At 37.1% G+C, this 18547-nt stretch overlaps 1 protein-coding gene across 2 annotated transcripts in view; it reads left to right on the top strand.

Moving 5' to 3' along the window:
- DCAF17 (DDB1 and CUL4 associated factor 17) overlaps positions 1-18547 on the top strand; it is a 48477-nt gene that overhangs the window by 18185 nt on the left and 11745 nt on the right. For both annotated transcript variants that reach the window (XM_050751349.1, XM_050751348.1), the window contains exons 6-9: positions 401-490; positions 5273-5377; positions 5674-5779; positions 16106-16248. In XM_050751349.1, coding sequence (XP_050607306.1) covers positions 401-490; positions 5273-5377; positions 5674-5779; positions 16106-16248 — 444 coding nt within the window. The remainder of the gene's footprint in view (positions 1-400; positions 491-5272; positions 5378-5673; positions 5780-16105; positions 16249-18547) is intronic.

Raw genomic sequence — 18547 nt, 5'->3', positions numbered from 1 at the left:
GTCTCCCAAACGGCTGGGATTACAGGCATGAGCTACCTGATCCAGCAACTTTCAAATGATATGAGCGTAATAACTACATATCTTTTTATTAGGTTCTTTATTGTTCAAACTCCAATTCAAAATATAAATGCATGGTATTTTATTGCTAAGAAATGTTTACTTCTATGGATTTTTGTCTGTATATATACACATGTGTGTATCTGAAGGGCTGAAGCTTTAGTGGACATGTTTTGAATATGTTGCCTTCCTGTTTAAGTAACTTTGCAATCTAGATAGATGGATGTTTTCATAATATGAAAACGTCTGCATAACGAACAGATGGATTTTTTCAACTAATGAAAACAGAGTGTTTCTGGAAGCACTTTTGAGAGCTGCGTGTAATTTTAGTCTTTCCTTCTAGGCAGGCATTCAACAACCTGTTTTGCTGTACCTTGCAGTGTTCCGAGTTCTACCTTTTTCACTTGTAGGGATTCTAGAGATCAATAAAAAGGTAAGAACTCATTTCTTATTTAATTGCAATATTTTATTGACAATAAGAGTAATGTCATTTAATTATTTATGAGATATTTGATTGGAAATGCTCCCCTCACTATAAAAAAGTTCACTAACCTGGTTTATATTGTAACAAAACACATGAGAACATTTGCTTAATATCCCTTCATCTTTCTTCATGTTTTTATGCCTCTCAAGTGGATCATATTGGATACCTGTGGTTATTAACAAACTACTATGTTATGAAATTACAGAATGAGTAAGGTATTTTTTTTTTCAGAGGGAACATTCCAAAGCTTGTTAAAAAGATCATTAAAGGAGGTGAAAAGTTGCAACAAAATATTTCATTTTAATTGCAAGGTATAGGTCTAAAACTCGCTTTATGATATATAACAAACCTTGTATTTAAATATGTAAATTTTCCAATTCATTCAGTTTTGGGTTTTATTGTTGTTCCCATTTGTTCTTGACTTGTGGATCGGTTACATGGGAGGAAAGAAGGAACAAATTTCCTTTGAGTAAAAGAATGAATAGGATTCTACTTAAAAAAAAAGTTACTGTTAGTGAATAGTTATTTATTGAGCTCCTCTATTACTCTTTAATTCAGTACCTGAAGTATTGTAGAGGACTGTATCTTGAGGATCTACTGATCTTTATAAGCAAACAAGATGAATGTATTAAAATTTTACATTATGTAAGCATTATATACTAAACTGCATAATGGCTAAAGAGTAATACTAGTTACCATTTATTGCTTATTTTGTGCCATGCACTTTGAATATTTTACAACATTGTAACATACATATGTAATTAGGAAGTTAAGCAGCAGTCCCAGCTACTCAGAAGGCTGAGGCAGAAGAATGGTTTGAGCCCAGGAATTCAAGGCTTTGATGAATTATGATCGCACCACTACACTCCAGCCTGGGTGACAGAGTGAGACTCTGTCTCTAAAAAAATTAAAATAAAAAGTAAAAAGCAGCTACCTGAATCCTAAAGGTGGCAAGTAGAGGAGTTAGAATTAAAATAGATTGGCTACTTTATTATAGCAGTCATTATTATTATTATTATTTTTTTTTTTTTTTTTTTTTTTGAGACAGTCTTGCTCTGTCACCCAGGCTGCAGTGCAGTGGTGTGATCTCCGCTCACTGCAGTCTCTGCCTCCTGGGTTCATGCCATTCTCCTACCTCAGCCTCCCGAGTAGCTGGGACTACAGGCACCCGCCACCACAACTGGCTAATTTTTTGTATTTTTAGTAGAGACGGGGTTTCACCGTGTTAGCCAGGATGGTCTTGATCACCTTACTTTGTGATCTGCCTGCCTCAGCCTCCCAAAGTGCTGGGATTACAGGCATAAGCCACCACGCCTAGCCAGCACTCATTATTTTAAAATATGTTTGAATTGGCTTGGTGCAGTGGCTCACACCTGTAATTTCAGCACTTTGGGAGGCTGAGGCAGGCTGGTCACTTGAGGTTAGGAGTTCGATACCAGCCTGGCCAACATGGTGAAGCCCTGTCTCTACTAAAAATACAAAAATTAGCCAGGGGTGGTGGTGCATGCCTGTAGTCCCAGCTACTCAGGAGGCTGAGGCAGGAGAATTGCTTGAACATAGGAGGTGGATGTTGCAGTGAGCCGGGATTGCACCTCTGCACTCCAACTTGGGCAACAGAGCAAAACTCCATTTCAAAAAAAAAAAAAAAAAAGTTTGAATTACACAAGTCCTCTTTTTCTTCTTTTACTTTTTCTTTCTCTTTTTTAAAGCTTTTCTTCATATTTTTTCTTTTTTTTTTTAACTTTTAAGTTCAGGGGTACATGTGCATTATGTGCAGGTTTGTTACATAAATATGTGTCATGGGGGTTTGTTGTACAGATTATTTTATTCCTCAGGTTTAAAATATTATTCCTCAGGTTTAAGCCTAGTATCCATTAGTTATTTTTCCTGATCCTCTCCCTCCTCCCACCCTCCACCCTCCAATATGCCCGAGTATGTGTTGTTCCCCTCTGTGTGTCCATGTGTTCTCATCATTCCATGTGTTCTCATCATTTAGCTCCCACTTACAAGCAAGAACATGGAGTATTTGGTTTTCTGTTGCTGTGTTAGTTTGCTAAGGTTAATGGCCTCCAGCTCCATCCATGTCCCTGCAAAGGACATGATCTTGTTCTTTTTGTGGGTACATAGTATTCCCTGGTATATATGTACAACATTTTCATTACCCAGTCTATCACTGATGGACATTTAGGTTGGTTCCATGTCTTTGCTCTTGTGAGTAGTGCTGCAGTAAACGTATATGTGCATGTGTCTTTTATATTTATAATAGAAGGATTTATATACCTTTGGGTGTATACCCAGTAATGGGATTGCTGGGTTAAATGGTATTTCTGTCTTTAGGTCTTTGGGGAACCACCACACTGTCTTCCATAATGGTCAGACTAATTTCCATTGTCACAAACAGTGTATAAGTGTTTCTTTTTCTCCATAACCTTGCCAGCATCTGTTGTTTTTTGACTTTTTAATAATATCCATTCTGACTGGCATGAGATGATACCTCATTGTAGTTTTGATTTGCATTTCTCTAATGATCAGTGATGTTGAGCTTTTTTTCATGTGTTTGTTGGCCACATTTATGTCCTCTTTTGAGAAGTATCTGTTCATGTCCTTTGCCCACTTTTTACTGGGTTTTTTTTTTTCTTGTAAATTTGTTGAAGTTCCTTGTAGATTCTGGATATTAGACCTTTGTCAGATGCATAGATTGCAAAAATGTTCTTCCATACTGTAGGTTGTCTGTTTACTCTGTTGATGGTTTATTTTGCTGTGCAGAAGCTCTTTAGTTTAAGTAGATCCCATTTGTCAATTTTTGCTTTTGTTGCAATTGCTTTTGGTATTTTCATCATGAAATCTTTGCCCATGCCTATGTCCAGAATGGTATTGCCTAGGTTATCTTCCAGGGTTTTTATAGTTTTGGGTTTTACATTTAAGTCTTTAATCCATCTTGAGTTAGTTTTTGTATATGGTGTAAGGAAAGGGTCCAGTTTCAATTTTCTGCATATGGCTAGCCAGTTATCCTGGCACCATAGGGAATCCTTTCCCCATTGCTTGTTTTTGTCAAGTTTGTCAAAGATCAGATGGTTATAGGTGTGCAGTTTTACTAATATTTTGGGTTCTCTATTCTGTTGCATTAGTCTATGTTTCTGTTCTTGTACCAGTACCATGCTGTTTTGGTCACTGTAACCCTGTAGTATAGTTTGAAGTCAGGTAGCCTGATGTTTCCAGCTTTGTTCTTTTTGCTTAGGATTGCCTTGGCTAATTCAGGCTCTGTTTTGGTTCCATATGAATTCTAAAATAGTTTTTTCTAGTTCTGTGAAGAACATCAATGGTAGTTTAAGGGAATAGCATTGAATATATAAATTGCTTAGGGCAATATGGCCATTTTAATGCTATTGATTCTTCCTAACAATGAGCACAGATGTTTTTCCATTTTTTTGTGTCATCTTTGTAGATCTCCTTCTAGAGATCTTTTACTTCCTCTGTTAGCTGTATTCCTAGGTATTTTTTTCTTTCTGTGGCAACTGTGAATGGGAGTTTGTTCATTATTTAACTCTCAGCTTGACTGTTGTTGTTGTACAGGAATGCTAGCAATTTTTGCACATTGATTTTGTATCCTGAGATTTTGCTGATGTTGCTTATCAGTTTAAGAAGATTTGGATGAGACAATGGGGTTTTCTAGATACAGGATCATGTCGTATGAAAAGAGGAATAGTTTGACTTCCTTTCTTCCTATTTGAATCCCTTTTATTTGTTTCTCTTGCCTGGTGGCTCTGGCCAGAATTTCCAATACACTGTTGAATAGGAATGGTGAGAGTGGACATCCTTGTCTTGTGCTGGTTTTCAAGGGGAGTGACAAATTGTCTTTTTCTCAAAGTGGGAAACTAGGATCAGTGAATTAAAAAGTCACGAACTAGTCAATGTCAGAGTAAACAATACTTATCCTTCTAAGAGATGACAAAAAATACAACTCTTAATTGTTCTCTCTGTGCTTGTAGATTAAGTAATTATGTATGCTTATTACAGTCTACAACAGAAATGAACACGTGGCAAAGTCATAAACTGTATTTATTCCTGTATGTCCAAGGTAATTGGACATCTTCCTCTATTCCTGTATTTCCAAGGTAATTGAACAAGGACATCTTCATTTAAATAGTTTGTTTTTGATTAAGCTGGTGAATTGTATAAAAATAAGAATAACAGAAAAATATGCAATCAGAGAGATTTGGTTTTAAATATTGTTACTTGGGATTGAAGAACATCTTTCACTTACCATGCATGAAAAACTATCCAGGGGCTCGGCACCTCTAATTAACTAAACATTTGTCTCTTTATAAAGAACATTTTAGCATAAAGAATGGATCCTTGGAAGAGTATGAACAGTAGATTAAATATTCATTTAGAACGACATGGCCTTGGTGTATGCCAGTGTCTGTGAGAAATGGGATTTGTTATTAATAGCTGTTGACAATGCTATGAAGCAAATGAATGCTGGTGCATTATTCTGAGGGATATGTGCCGCTCTTTCATTAGTGCTCCAGTATGAGAATCCAGTGGCTCACTGCTCACCCCTAATAACACCCTAGCCTCAAGGTGATAAATTATAATTAGGTTTTAATGCTAGGCAGCAGTGTTATAGTAGCGACATAAATATTAAGCAAAAGTACAGACCACTGTGAACATTCAGAGGATTGGACTTCCAGTCTTTTCTCAGGTGATATCTGTCTTCCCCCCCAACAGATTTTTGGGAACGTTACAGATGCTACCTTGTCTCATGGAATACTGATTGTGATGTACAGCTCAGGACTGGTCAGACTCTATAGCTTCCAAACCATCGCTGAACAGGTAGAGAAAACTGAAATTTGTCATATTACTATTAGCATGATGTTTTGACTAAAGTATGATTTTTTTTTTAGTGAGATGCTTTTAGAGTAAGGCACTTGTGTAGATTTTGACTCTAAAAAACTGTAGAAATGTAGAAAGACAAGTAACCTTTAAAGCAGGGGTGGGGAAGATAAACAGAAAGGCCGTTGGAAAAAGACATTTTCTTTGTCATATACATGTGAATTTTATTTTTGTTCTCTCCAGATATCAAAAAAATAGGTGCTAAAGCCACCATTTTTGTTTTGTTTTGTTTTTAGTTCATGCAACAGAAACTTGACTTAGGGTGTGCATGCAGATGGGGTGGGACTACTGGAACTGTAGGAGAGGCTCCTTTTGGCATTCCTTGTAATATTAAAATCACAGGTATGGCTACTCTATAGTATTTTTTCACCTTAAAAAAATAAGTGGTCATATAAATAGTTACTAATTATAGTCATCCAAATGTTTTTCTCATTTATTTAAAAAACTCAATTCATTTTACTCCTATACATCATATACCTTGCTATTCAATAACAAATAAGTGTCGAGGAAAATCTATCAGTTATTCATTGAAACGAAGGCCTGGGGATGCTGAGCCTTGCTTGGCCAGAGACCTTTAGCAATTCACTTTACTTTTCTGATCCTTGATTTCCTTATCTGCAAACTGAATTGCAGCAAATGATACCATCTTAGCTGTCTTACAATTTAATATTTTACAGTTCAATGAAATTTACCCCCTCTCTAAGAAAGGTGTTTTCCAAGAAAAAATTATTACCATGTCATCTGAACATAGAGCTTAGACACAGACAGAACTTCCCAGTATACTTAAAGAGTACCAAAGCACAAAAAAGAAAATTATATACAATTCTATAAATATAGTAAAAATGTTCTATATTTAACTTGCTTATCAAATTCGGTTGTTAGAAAAGAAATTAACTGGCCGGACGCAGTGGCTCATGCCTGTAATCCCGGCACTTTGGGAGGCTGAGGCAGGCAGATCACCTGAGGTTGGGAGTTCGAGACCAGCCTGACCAATGTGGGGAAACCCTGTCTCTACTAAAAATACAAATTAGCCGGGCGTAGTGGTGCATGCCTGTAATCCCAGCTACTCGCAAGGGATGCTGAGGCAGGAGAATTGCTTGAACCTGGGAGGTAGAGGTTGTGATGAGCTGAGATCATGCCATTGCACTCCAGCCTAGGCAACAAGAGCGAAACTCCATCTCAAAAAAAAGAAAAGAAATCAACTATTACTCAAATTCAGTAGTAGTACATTAAAAGAAATCATGACTGTTCAGAGTTCATATCAGGAATCCAAGGATGGTTTAATGTTTACAAATTTAGTAGCTATAAAGAGCACATGAGTAAACTAAAAGAGAAAGTATATTTTCATTATCCTAATATCTGTTTATCTTAATTCTTGTTCATTAAGAGTCATTCCTTATCATGTTGAAGACATTCTTCTTATTTATAATCAACCAATAAGCATTATATTTTTAGGTGAAACGCCAAAAGATTTTCTAATATAGACAGAATAAGATAAGAATTTTTTCTATCATTTTCTTTAACATTGTATTAGTAATAGACCAAGAAACAGAAATGAAAGATGTCATTGTTCAAAAGGAAAAAATATTATTTTTGGTAGTAAATGACAAATTATAAAAACTACTGGGAGTTCAAGTAAGTTATTCATGAAGTTCAAAATAAATATTTTAAAAATTACTCAAGTTTTTAGATGCCTTGGACAAACTGAATTAGGCAGTTGTATGAAAATTCAGCCCTAGCAATACCTCCTGTATTCAATACAAATACTTTAAAAGGAATCTATTAAGAATTTTTAAACTGTAGGCTCCAGTGGTAACTGGGTTATGTTGAAAAGGGTTATTTCGGACAGAGTTTTTCCAAATGGTAGCATTATTCTTGTTGAAATGCAAATAAAAAGTAAGTAAAGGCTGGGCATGGTGGCTCAAGCCTGTAATTCCAGTATTTTGGGAGGCTGAGGCGAGTAGATCACGAGGTCAGGAGTTCAAGACCAGCCTGGCCAACATGGTGATACCCACTCTCTACTGAAAAAACAACAATTAGCTAGGCATGGTGGTGGGCACCTGTAATCCCAGCTACTTGGGAGGCTGAGGCAGGAGAATTGCTTGAACCTGGGAGATGGAGGTTGCAGTAAGCCAAGATCGCGCCACTGCACTCTAGCCTGGGTGATAGAGCAAGACTCCATCTCAAAAAAAAAAAAAAAAAAATAAGTGAGTAAAACAAAAGAACAACGATGATAAAGACAAAGCACACAGAGCCTGAAGAATTGTCCTGGAGTTTTGTCCCTTTTTTTAGAAAGAAGACTGGATTTGGGATCAGAATCTTAGTCTGCTGACTAGTAAGGGTGACACTCTGCTACTAACTGGTGGTATGATAATAATAAAAATTATTATTATTATTATTTTGAGACAGGATCTCACTCTGTTGCCCAGACTGGAGTGCAGTGGAGAGATCACAGCTCACTGCCATCTCCACCTCTTGGGCTGAAGTGATTGTCCTACGTTAGCCTCCCAAGTAGCTGGGACTGCAGGTGTGTGCCACCACACCCAGCTAATTTTAGTATTTTTTGTTTGATAGAGATGGTTTTTCACTATGTTGCTCAATTTGGCTTTGAACTCCTGGGCTCAAGCAATCTGCCTACCTCATCCTCCCAAAGTGCTGGGCTTACAGGCATGAGCTACTGTGCCCAGCTGATGGTGGGCAAATTATTTAACCTCTCTGGGCCTCACATTTTGAAACTTTGAAATAATAATATTTGAAAACATAATCTATGAAATAATTTCTCATTGTAAAAAAAAATTCGATGATTTTTGTATGTTTGACTAAGAAAAGTAGCACATTATATTGGAAGCTTTCAGTGTTTATTTCATACTGTAGAGACTGAAATCCTATTCATTTCTCCAATTTTGTTTTGCAATCTTAAGGTCTATACAAATAGTATTTATTTTAACTTTAAATAATTTTTTTCTTAGTGCAAAAGCAGTTCCTTTGCATTATTTAAAAAATTGGGAAATTGGCCAGGCGTGGTGCCTCATGCCTGTAATCCCAGCACTTTGGGAGGCTGAGGTGGGCAGATCACTTGAGGTCAGGAGTGTAAGACCAGCCTGGCCAACACAGTGAAACCCCAAAAATTGCTGGGCATGGTGGCGGATGCCTGTAATCCCAGTTACTCAGGAGGCTGAGGCAGGAGAATTGCTTGAACCTGGGAGGCAGAAGCTGCAGTGAGCCGAGATTGTGCCACTGCTCTCTAGCCTGGGCAACAGAGCAAGACTCTGTCTCAAAAGGAAAAAAAAAGAAAAAAATAAAATTTAAAAATTGGGAAATAAAGATAAGCAGAAGAGAAAATGTAAAACATTTGTAGTCCTCTTACATGGGGTTGTTATCCCCTTGATGTGTTATTTTCTAATCTTACAATGTGTGTGTTTCTTTATGTTTAAAACCAAGAAAAGAATCATACCATAAGTGCTCTTTCATAACTCATTTGTTAAGAAATCAACTCTATTGAGGTATAATTTACATGTAATTAAAATGCATCCATTGTAACTGTACAGTTTGAGTTTTGTCAAATGTATACATCCATGAAATCACCACTACAGTCAAGATTTAGAATCTTTTCATCATTCCAAAGAGTTCCTCTGTGCCCTACCCAGTAAATTCCTCTCTTAACCCAGCCCTAGGCAACCAGTGATCTGCTTTTTTTTTCACAGTAGATTAAATTTATATTTTCTGGAGTTTTATATTAATGAAACCACATGGCGTGTATTTTTTGGTTTGGCTTTTTTCACTCAGGATATTATATTTGAGATTTGTTTCATGTTGTTGCAAGTATCTATAGCCTAACCCACTTTTTGTTGTTAATATGTTATGAATATTTCCATCTAGATTGTTTAATAGGTGGCCTTGTGAAAACAACAAAGTTGTAATCCTGTCTCACTCTTTACACCAAAATAAATAACAGATGGATCAAAGACTTAAAAGTTTTAGAAGAAAACTTGGGAGAATCTTTTTATCTCAGTGTGGGGAAGACCTTTCTAAGTACAACACAAAACCCAAAGCCATAAAAGAAGAGATTGATAAATTAGGCAAAAAATCCCTAGACATATACAACATAAACCAACTCAAATAACAAACAGGAGACATAGTTACAAATCATACTATAATATGGCAATTTCCTTAATATGTAAAGGGTTCTATAGATCAATAAGAAAAAGAGTGATGTCCAATTATAAAACGATCAAAGGATATTGTTTAAAAGAAACAGAAATATAAATGACTTTTAATTAGGGGAATGCAAAGGTCAATGTCACTGCTAAGAGAAATGTAAATTAAAATTACTATAAGATACATCTCTTCAGATTCTTAAATATCAAAAAGTTAGAACTTTCGATAAAATATGGTTGGTAAAAGTTTAGAATAGGCACTTTCATTTATTGTTGGGACCCTTTATGGCCCCCAACAGTTTGTCAATATGATGGTTTGTTAATATGTATAAAAATTTTAAATGCATATACTCCTTGAACCCAGCAACTCTAGTACTGGGAATTTATCCTAGATATATTCACTTGTATAGAAAGTGATAAATGTACAATTAAAACGTTGTTTCTAATAGCAAAAGATTGGAAACAGTCTATACATTGGTAAGTGACATTAGTATTATTTTATCATTGTATAGCTGTATCATAAATTTAATTGCTAAGTTGTTAAAAAGAAGGAGGAGTTTTAACTGGACGTAGTGGCTCATGCCTGTAATCCCAGCACTTTGGGAGGTGGAAGCAGGTGGATCACTTGAGGTCAGGAGTCCGAGACCAGCCTGGCCAACATGGCGAAACCCTGTCTCTACTAAAAATACAAAAATTAGCCAGGTGTGGTGGCACGCACCTGTGATCCCAGCTACTCAGGAGGCTGAGGCACAAACATCGCTTGAACCCAGGAGACAGAGGTTGCAGTGAGTAAGATTGTGCCACTGCACTCCAGCCTGGGGGATGGAGTGAGATGCAAAAAAAAAAAAAAAAAAAAAAAAAAAAACCAGAAAGAGAAATTCTTTTTGTACTGGTAGAGAATAATTTCCACGATGTGTACTATTAAGTAAAAAAAAATGGGTGCAAAACTGTGTATGTAAAAATCTTCATTTGTGTAAGTATTCATACTCACGTATTAAAGAAAAAAATATATATATATGGTGATATGCTTTTGGATTTGCTTGGAATATCTGAAAGGACACATAAAAACTTGATAAATAGTTATATTGGAAGAGATACAGATCAAAGGAAGACTTAGTTTTCGTTATATTTTCTAATACTTTTAAAATGTAGTACTTGTATTACCTATGCCAAAAAGTGGTTCTCTCTGTGTGTGTGCATCTCCTTGAGATGTTAAGAACTTGACCTATATGCCACATTACAGATGAACCATAATTTACTTAACCAGTTCCCTACTTTGGACATTTAGTTGGTTTCTAATTTTGTGATAACAAATAGCATATTTCTGTAACCATTAGGGATCCTTGCCTGAATCAGTTATGTCATGTGAGTTGAGAATGGCAGTTTTTAAAATTCTGTTCCTCCTTTTTACCTTCAATAGCTGGCATTTTTCTAGAAATAAAAGCTTTAACTCATCAACTAGAGATAAACTGTAATTCCTTCCAAAAGGCAAGTTAAAGACTTATTTCTTCCCTTTAATTATCAATATTCAGAGCAAGAAGTTGGTATAATAGTCACTTTTAATGGCAGCAAAATGTTTTACAGATAAATACACATACATAAACACAACAGACTCATGGATTTTTTTATTTGTCTACTATTATATAGTAATAGTTACTGTTCTTAATGATGTTCAAATTGTCCTGAATTTGGCCAACAGAAACTTCATTTTGACATACTCAAGTAATCTTAGAGAATTTCCTTGCTTTCTAGAACAACAATGTGTCCCAGGCTTACCTTTAACTTTCCTATTTCTGATAGGGGGCCATTTTAGTAGAGAATGTCATTAAAGACTATCAGTTTCCTGCAGCACTACAAACTGGGCAGCTTTAAACAATGGAAATTTATTCTCTCACAGTTCTGGAGGCTAGAAATTCAGAATTAAGGTATTGGCAGAGGTCGCCTCCCTCTGAAGGCTCTAGGGAAGAATCCTTTCTTACCCCTTGTCGCTTCTGGTGGTTACTCACAATCTTTGCTGTTTTTCGCTTGTGGCAGCATAACTCCAAATTCTGCCTCTGACTTTTCCATGGCCTTTCTCCCTCTGTGTCTTCAAATCTCTTTTTCCTTATAAGGACACCAGTCATTGAATTTAGGTCCTATTCTGATCCAGTATGATCTTAACTTGATTATATCTATGAAGATCCTATTTGCAAATAAAGTCATATTTACCAGTACTGGGGGTTAGGACTTTAACATATCTTTTGAGGGAACACAAGGCAGCTCACAACAGAGACCCAAATCTAGTTGTGTTCACTGCAGTTGGATATCTTTACTTTTAGGTCCTTTTGATTAACAGAGCTGAGAAATACATTAAAACAATTCGTTAGCTCATTTTCATACTTCCAAATTTAGCGATTCTTTTTTGATTATATTTGTATTTCTCTTAACTCATACTGAACTTCTCGATTTCTAAATAAGACTTTATCCTACAATATATATATATGATAGTCTTAAAATTGCAGTACCAGTGTTACTACTAAGAACTAAAGTATGGGCCAGGCGCAGTGGCTCACGCTTGTAATCCCAGCACTTTGGGAGGCCGAGGCAGGTGGATCACTTGAGGTCAGGAGTTCGAGACTAGCCTGGCCAACATGGTGAAACCCTGTGTCTACTAAAAATACAAAAAATTTAGCCAGGCGTGGAGGTGTACACCTGTAATCCCAGCTACTCGGGAGGCCGAGGCAGGAGAATTGCATGAACCTGGGAGTAGAGGTTACAGTGAGCCAAGATTGCGCCACTGCACTCCAGCCTGGGTGACAGAGTGAAACTCTGTCTCAAAAAGGAAAAAACAAAAAACTAAAGTATGGAGTGAAGGTTAAGATTTCCCTGCAGTTTCTTTTCTCCTTAGTGTACAGCCCAGGAAGTATACACATGGAGTGATGTGTTCAAAGACAATTTGAAATCATTTTTCTATAGGATTAAGCTACCAACATGATCTAATTAGATTCATTTGTTTCATTTTGTTTTCGATTTTGGGGTTTGTTGTTTTCCTTTTGAGTTTATTCTTGAAGTTGTGAAATGTGTATATAGTTGAAAGATCAAAACTGTATAAAAAGACACATTCAGAAATTTCTTTTCTTTTTGTTTTGAGAGAGTCTTGTTCTGTCACCCAGGCTGGAGTGCAATGGCCGGATCTCAGCTGACTGCAACCTCCACCTCTTTGGTTGAACCAGTTCTCCTGCCTCAGCCTCTTGGGTAGCTGGGACTACAGGCACGCACCACCACACCTGGCTAATTGTTTTTTTGTATTCTTAGTAGAGATGGGGTTTTGTCACCTTGGCCAGGCTGGTCTTGAACACCTGACCTCAGGCGATCTACCCCTCTTGGCCTCCCAAAGTGCTGAGACTACAGACATGGGCTACTGTGCCTGGCCCCATTTTCTATTTCATTGCTTTCTGTTTTTATTTTTTATTCTTTTCTTTAATCCTGTTACTGCCATCAATAACCATTGTTTTTAGATTCTGGTTTATCTTACTATTGTTTCTTTTTGCAAAAATAAGCAAATGTATGTTTGCATACTTTAAATATTTAATCTTCTTTCTCACAATAAATGCAGTATATTATATCCTCTCTTCTATACCTTATAATTTTACTTAACATATATCTAATTTAAAAATTTTTTTTTTATTTTTAGTAGAGGCGAGGTTTTGCCATGTTGCCCAGGCTCGTCTTGAACTCCAGGGCTCAAGCAATCCACCCACCTTGGCTTCCCACATGTTGGGATTACAGGTGTGAGCCACCACACCTGGGCAAATTTTCTAAGTAAACATTTATTTGGTAGAAGAAATATGTCAAGTTAATTATCCCCTACATTTAAAAATTCTAGAAAAAATCATATTGTATTATAGGTGTAGCCCTTCTTTGATAAATAATACAGTTCTTTTGTATGCATTATGTTAAAATTGTCTTTTAAAGTATTGTTTGACCTTTCACAGATCCAGAGTATTTTAATTAATAATAATATTTATTTTCTTTTTAAGGCCCCTTTTTTTTCCCACAATGTAGCAAGTGGAAGCCCTTTTGCTGGCTCTCCTACTGTTTTAACACTACCCTCTGATATCCTTGTAAACATACTTGCTTTCTGGAAACAACAGATGGTCCACGCCCATCATAAAATTTTCTTACCACAAGGCATGGAATCAGCTACTCTGAGAACTTTTAGACCTTTTTCATTAAGAATAGTATTAGAGATCACAATTGGGGCTTTTGGGTTAGCAGGGCACATCAGAGTTGTGGGCAGAGTAATATTGCTACTTTTGGGTCATTTTTTGCATTTACTGGGGAAAGTATTTATTTTTAAATACATCTGTTTCTACTGATTATTTTTTCTGTTTTGAATTCCTGTATTCTCGATATTGAATTTCATATATTGAATTTCATATTCTCTATATGTTAAATTTCACATTCTCTATAATGTACCTAGTTGATTTCAACCCCAAATTCAAACTCTAATTGTATGTTTTTCTTTTAATAATTTTTCTCTTCTTCATCCACCATATCATCACATACAATGTTTGTATTTCTCTTATAATTTGCCAACTCATGGCCTTTGTCCCTTTTTCTATTAGGGGGTTTATATTTTTTACTGCTTAAAAAGACCTTTATGTATTAAAGATACTACCCTTTTCTTAAAAGGTTAAAAAAAAAGCAGTTGACATATATTTGATATGTTTATGCCTGTCTCTTCTTTTTCCTCAAGATTGTTTGTGAACCACTTTTTATGAAAGTTGACCCTTAACACAGATTTTGAACTGCACAAGTCCACTTACACACAGATTTTTTTCAATAAATACAGGAAAATTTTTTGGAGATTTGCCACAATTTGACAAAAAATCACAGATGAACCGCATAGCCTAGAAATATGGAAAAAATTAAGAAAAAGATATCTCATGAGTGCATCAAACATATGTAGATACTAGTTTATCTGTTAGTTGACTATGTTATTGGTAAGGCTTCTGGTCAACAGTAGTCTATTAGTAGTTAAGTTTTGGGGAAGTCAAAAGTTTGACTGGGCACAGTGGCTCACCTGTAATCCAAGCACTTTGGGAGGCCGAGGCAGGCGGATCACTTGTGACCAGGAGTTTGAGACCAGCCTGGTCAACGTAGTGAAACCCCATCTCTACTAAAAATACAAAAATTAGCTGGGCGTGGTGGCATATACCCATAATCTCAGGTGTAATACTTAGAGGAGGTTGTAATACTTAGGAGGCTGTGTAATACTTAGGAGGTTGAGGCATGAGAATTGTTTGAACCCAGGAGGAGAAGGTTGCAGTGAGCCAAGATTGTGCCACTGCACTCCAGCCTAGGTGACAGCGAGACTGTCTCAAAAAAAAAAAAAAGAGAGAGAGAAAAGTTATACGTGGATTTTTGACTACACAGGGGATTGGTGCCCCTAACCCTCGTGTTGTTTAAGGGTGAACCATTTGTTGTTGTTTTTTTTTTTTCCATGTATAGCTCAAGTAGTACATTGTCCTTATGAAGAGGCTTAATAAAGTATGCATTTCTGTATATAACATGTGACTTTTACACAAATGATCTTCCTAAGACAAGCCCCTTTTCTAATAGTAGTGGCCTCATAAACTAAAAATTAAATTCTCAAGTTAGAGGGGAAAATGAGAGAGTCATAGGTTAGCCACCTGCCCGAACAGACCATGTGGTGTTTCCTAAAGGCTGCTTGAAATGAATTCAGGTCTTCTAAAATTGCTGTACCTTCCATTTATGCATCTAAGAATAGATCTATTATGCCCTAAAGTTGTGATAAAAGGAGATGACTAAAAAGCACCAACAGAAATTTATTTTACAGTGTCAGTCTTCAAAAGAAGCTGACTAGATATATCTGAACTACCTTAAAGTTAACTTGTCTGATGATAATAGTAGTTGTAGTGACTATCCTGTAATAAAGCTTCCATTGTGACAGGCCCTTTCCTAAGTGGTTACATGCATTGGGACTAATACTGCCTCTGTACTGGAAATCTTAAGCAAGATAGATGTATACCTGAGTATACCTGTCAGTCCAGGATGTGGAAGATCTCTTCCTCACGTTTGAAGGCATTGTTAGACCTAATTACCTTGTAGGATTATTATGAGAGTTAGAAATAGTATCTAACCCAGAGTCTTTTACATAGTAGATGTTCAGTAAGAGGCAGCTACTTTAATTAAATGTACTTTGTCGTTTCTTACCATTGTAAACACCTTTAGCCAAGTTTTAATCTCTGCTCACCTGTGGGCCACAAATACCTCCTGAAAACAGATAACTAGAAAGTTGATTCAGCCTAATTTCGGTTCCGACTAGCTGTTTCTTTTCTTACAATAAGCTCCTTACCTGATTGTATTTTATTTCCTTGAACATAGTGATTTTTCATTAATAGAAATTTATAGATGTTGCATGCAAAGAAAGGTTGAATTCAGTTAATGAATAGTCCAGAGCTCCCAGAACAGTGCAGCTAATGAATTCCTTTTCCTGTCTCTGCAGACCTACCACCACTGCTCTTTGAGGTGTCATCCCTGGAGAATGCTTTTCAGATTGGAGGCCATCCTTGGCACTACATCATCACACCTAATAAGAGGAAACAGAAAGGAGTTTTCCATATTTGTGCCCTAAAAGACAATTGCCTGGTAAATGAGTGATCAGACTTTTTAGTAGCAAATTTGTATCAAATTCTTTGTTTTCTACCTCTCGAATAGGCCCACATTCCTAAGAATTACTTTTTTATGTATTTGTTTTAATAATTTGCAAACCATTTAAAATACAGAATAGAGACAATATAGAAAACATTTGTGTGTATCACCCATAATTTTACAACATTAATGTTTGAAAATTCTTATAGCACCAAGAATTTTATAGTTTTTTAATCTCACCAATCTCCCAGCAAGGGATCTCATGTAAAACCTCTCCACAGTGGGACTCACCAATGGAATGTGTTCACATTGCTTCTGAAATTGCTGGTGGAATGTATTATTGGTTTTGCTTCTCCATGGTTTATTGCTCTTTGCCTTCCAGAGCAGAACCAGATGGAACTCTGGTGGTCACAGTGTAGGTAAATTGAAGCACTTTGAATTTGTAAGGATATTCTTAAGTTACCTATGGCAGAGTAGGTAGAAATGGTACATGGTAAAACAATGGAAATTTCTCCCCTTTGAATTCATTTTTATTTTCTTTTTAAAAATGGCTTAGGCATTGATTTGTCATTTAATAAACACACATTGAGGGCCTACCATGTGCCAGACATGACTAAGGACACAATCTCTTCCCTCAAGTTATACTCTCAAAGGAAACATGTAGAAAAATAAGATGCAGTGTATTAAGTACAGTGATTGTGATCAGTGCAAAAAGTGAGTTAAGGGGGCAGTTCCATTTTTATTTTGTATTGCTGGGTATGTTTTTTGTTGGTTACTTTGTTTTTTGAGACAGGATCTCACTCTGTCACCCAGGCTGGAGTACAGTGGCACAATCATAGCTCACTGTAGCCTCAACCTCCTGGGCTCAAGTGATCCTCCTGCCACAACTTCCTGAGTAGCTAGCACTACAGAAAAATCACTCAAGCTTTCATTGTTGATATTTTTTCTCATTTCATATGGACGTGTCAGTGGAACGCTACTTTTATTTTATTTATTTATTTTTTTGAGACGGAGTCTCACTCTGTCGCCCAGGCTGGAGTGCAATGGCGCAAGCTCGGCTCACTGCAAGCTCCACCTCCTGGGTTCACGCCATTCTCCTGCCTCAGCCTCCCAAGTAGCTGGGACTACAGGCGCCCGCCACCATGCCCAACTAATTTTTTGGTTTTTTAGTAGAGACAGGGTTTCACCGTGTTAGCCAGTATGGTCTCGATCTCCTGACCTCGTGATCCACCCACCTCGGCCTCCCAAAGTGCTGGGATTACAGGCGTGAGCCACCGCACCCGGCCAACACTACTTTTATTTTATATTTATTTATTTAAAGACAGAGTCTCACTCTGTTGCCCAGCCTGGAGTGCAGTGGCACAATCAGAGCTCACTGCAGCCTCAACCTCCTGGGCTCAGGTGATCCTCCCACCTCGGCCTCCCGAGTATCTGGGACTACAGGAGCGCACCACCATGCCTGGCTACTTTTTTATTTTTTGTAGAGATGGGATCTCGCTACGTTTTCCAGGTTAGTCTCGAATTTCTGGCCTCAAGTGATCCTCCCTTTTGATATAGCAGAAGAATTTGCCTTTTTTTTTTTGAGGCAGGTTCAGCTTATGCTGACCTTGCTCAATCAGTCACTGTTGGCTCCAGTGGCTTTCACCATGTTACAGATCACCTTTTACCACGTTGCAGATCAGCATAGCCTTGGGTCCATTTATCCACTTCCCTTGATGTCATGGCCATCAGGGGACAATGTGTGTAGTGTCTTCTAGTTTTCTTTTGTAGGAGCATTGTTCCCTTCCATTTCCCCAAATACTTATTACATGGCAGCTCCTATTTGGCCCAGCCCAGTGACATTCTCTTTTCTAAAGGACTCTCTAAGGGCTGTTTTCCACTGTGACAAGTCTTGGTTTGATTGGTCACCTCCCACCCAGTGAACATCATTCAGCCACCAGGACCTGTCACATCTCTTTTTCACTTAACTTTGGATCTAGTGAAATCCTGCACAGTTCACATTCTGGACATTTAACACATATTCTTTTTTATAAGAACTGATAGTACCTATTACTTCATACACAAACACACACACACGTACACATACAGCCGGCCCTCTATATCCATGGGTTCCACATTTGTGGATTCAACTAACTATGGATTGGAAATATTCAGGAAAAAAAAAAGGATGGTATAAGGGATGATGTGCATAGATGCATAGATTGTATGCAAATACTGCACCATTTTATACAAGGTACTTGAGCATCCAGTAGGTTTTCGTATTTGTAAGGGGTCCTGGAAGCAATCCCCTATGGTT

Source organism: Macaca thibetana, chromosome 12, assembly GCF_024542745.1.
Source record: "Macaca thibetana thibetana isolate TM-01 chromosome 12, ASM2454274v1, whole genome shotgun sequence".
Classification (NCBI taxonomy): Eukaryota; Metazoa; Chordata; class Mammalia; order Primates; family Cercopithecidae; genus Macaca; species Macaca thibetana.
Note: the sequence above shows the minus strand (reverse complement) of the source record. Positions and strands in the feature narration are given on the sequence as shown.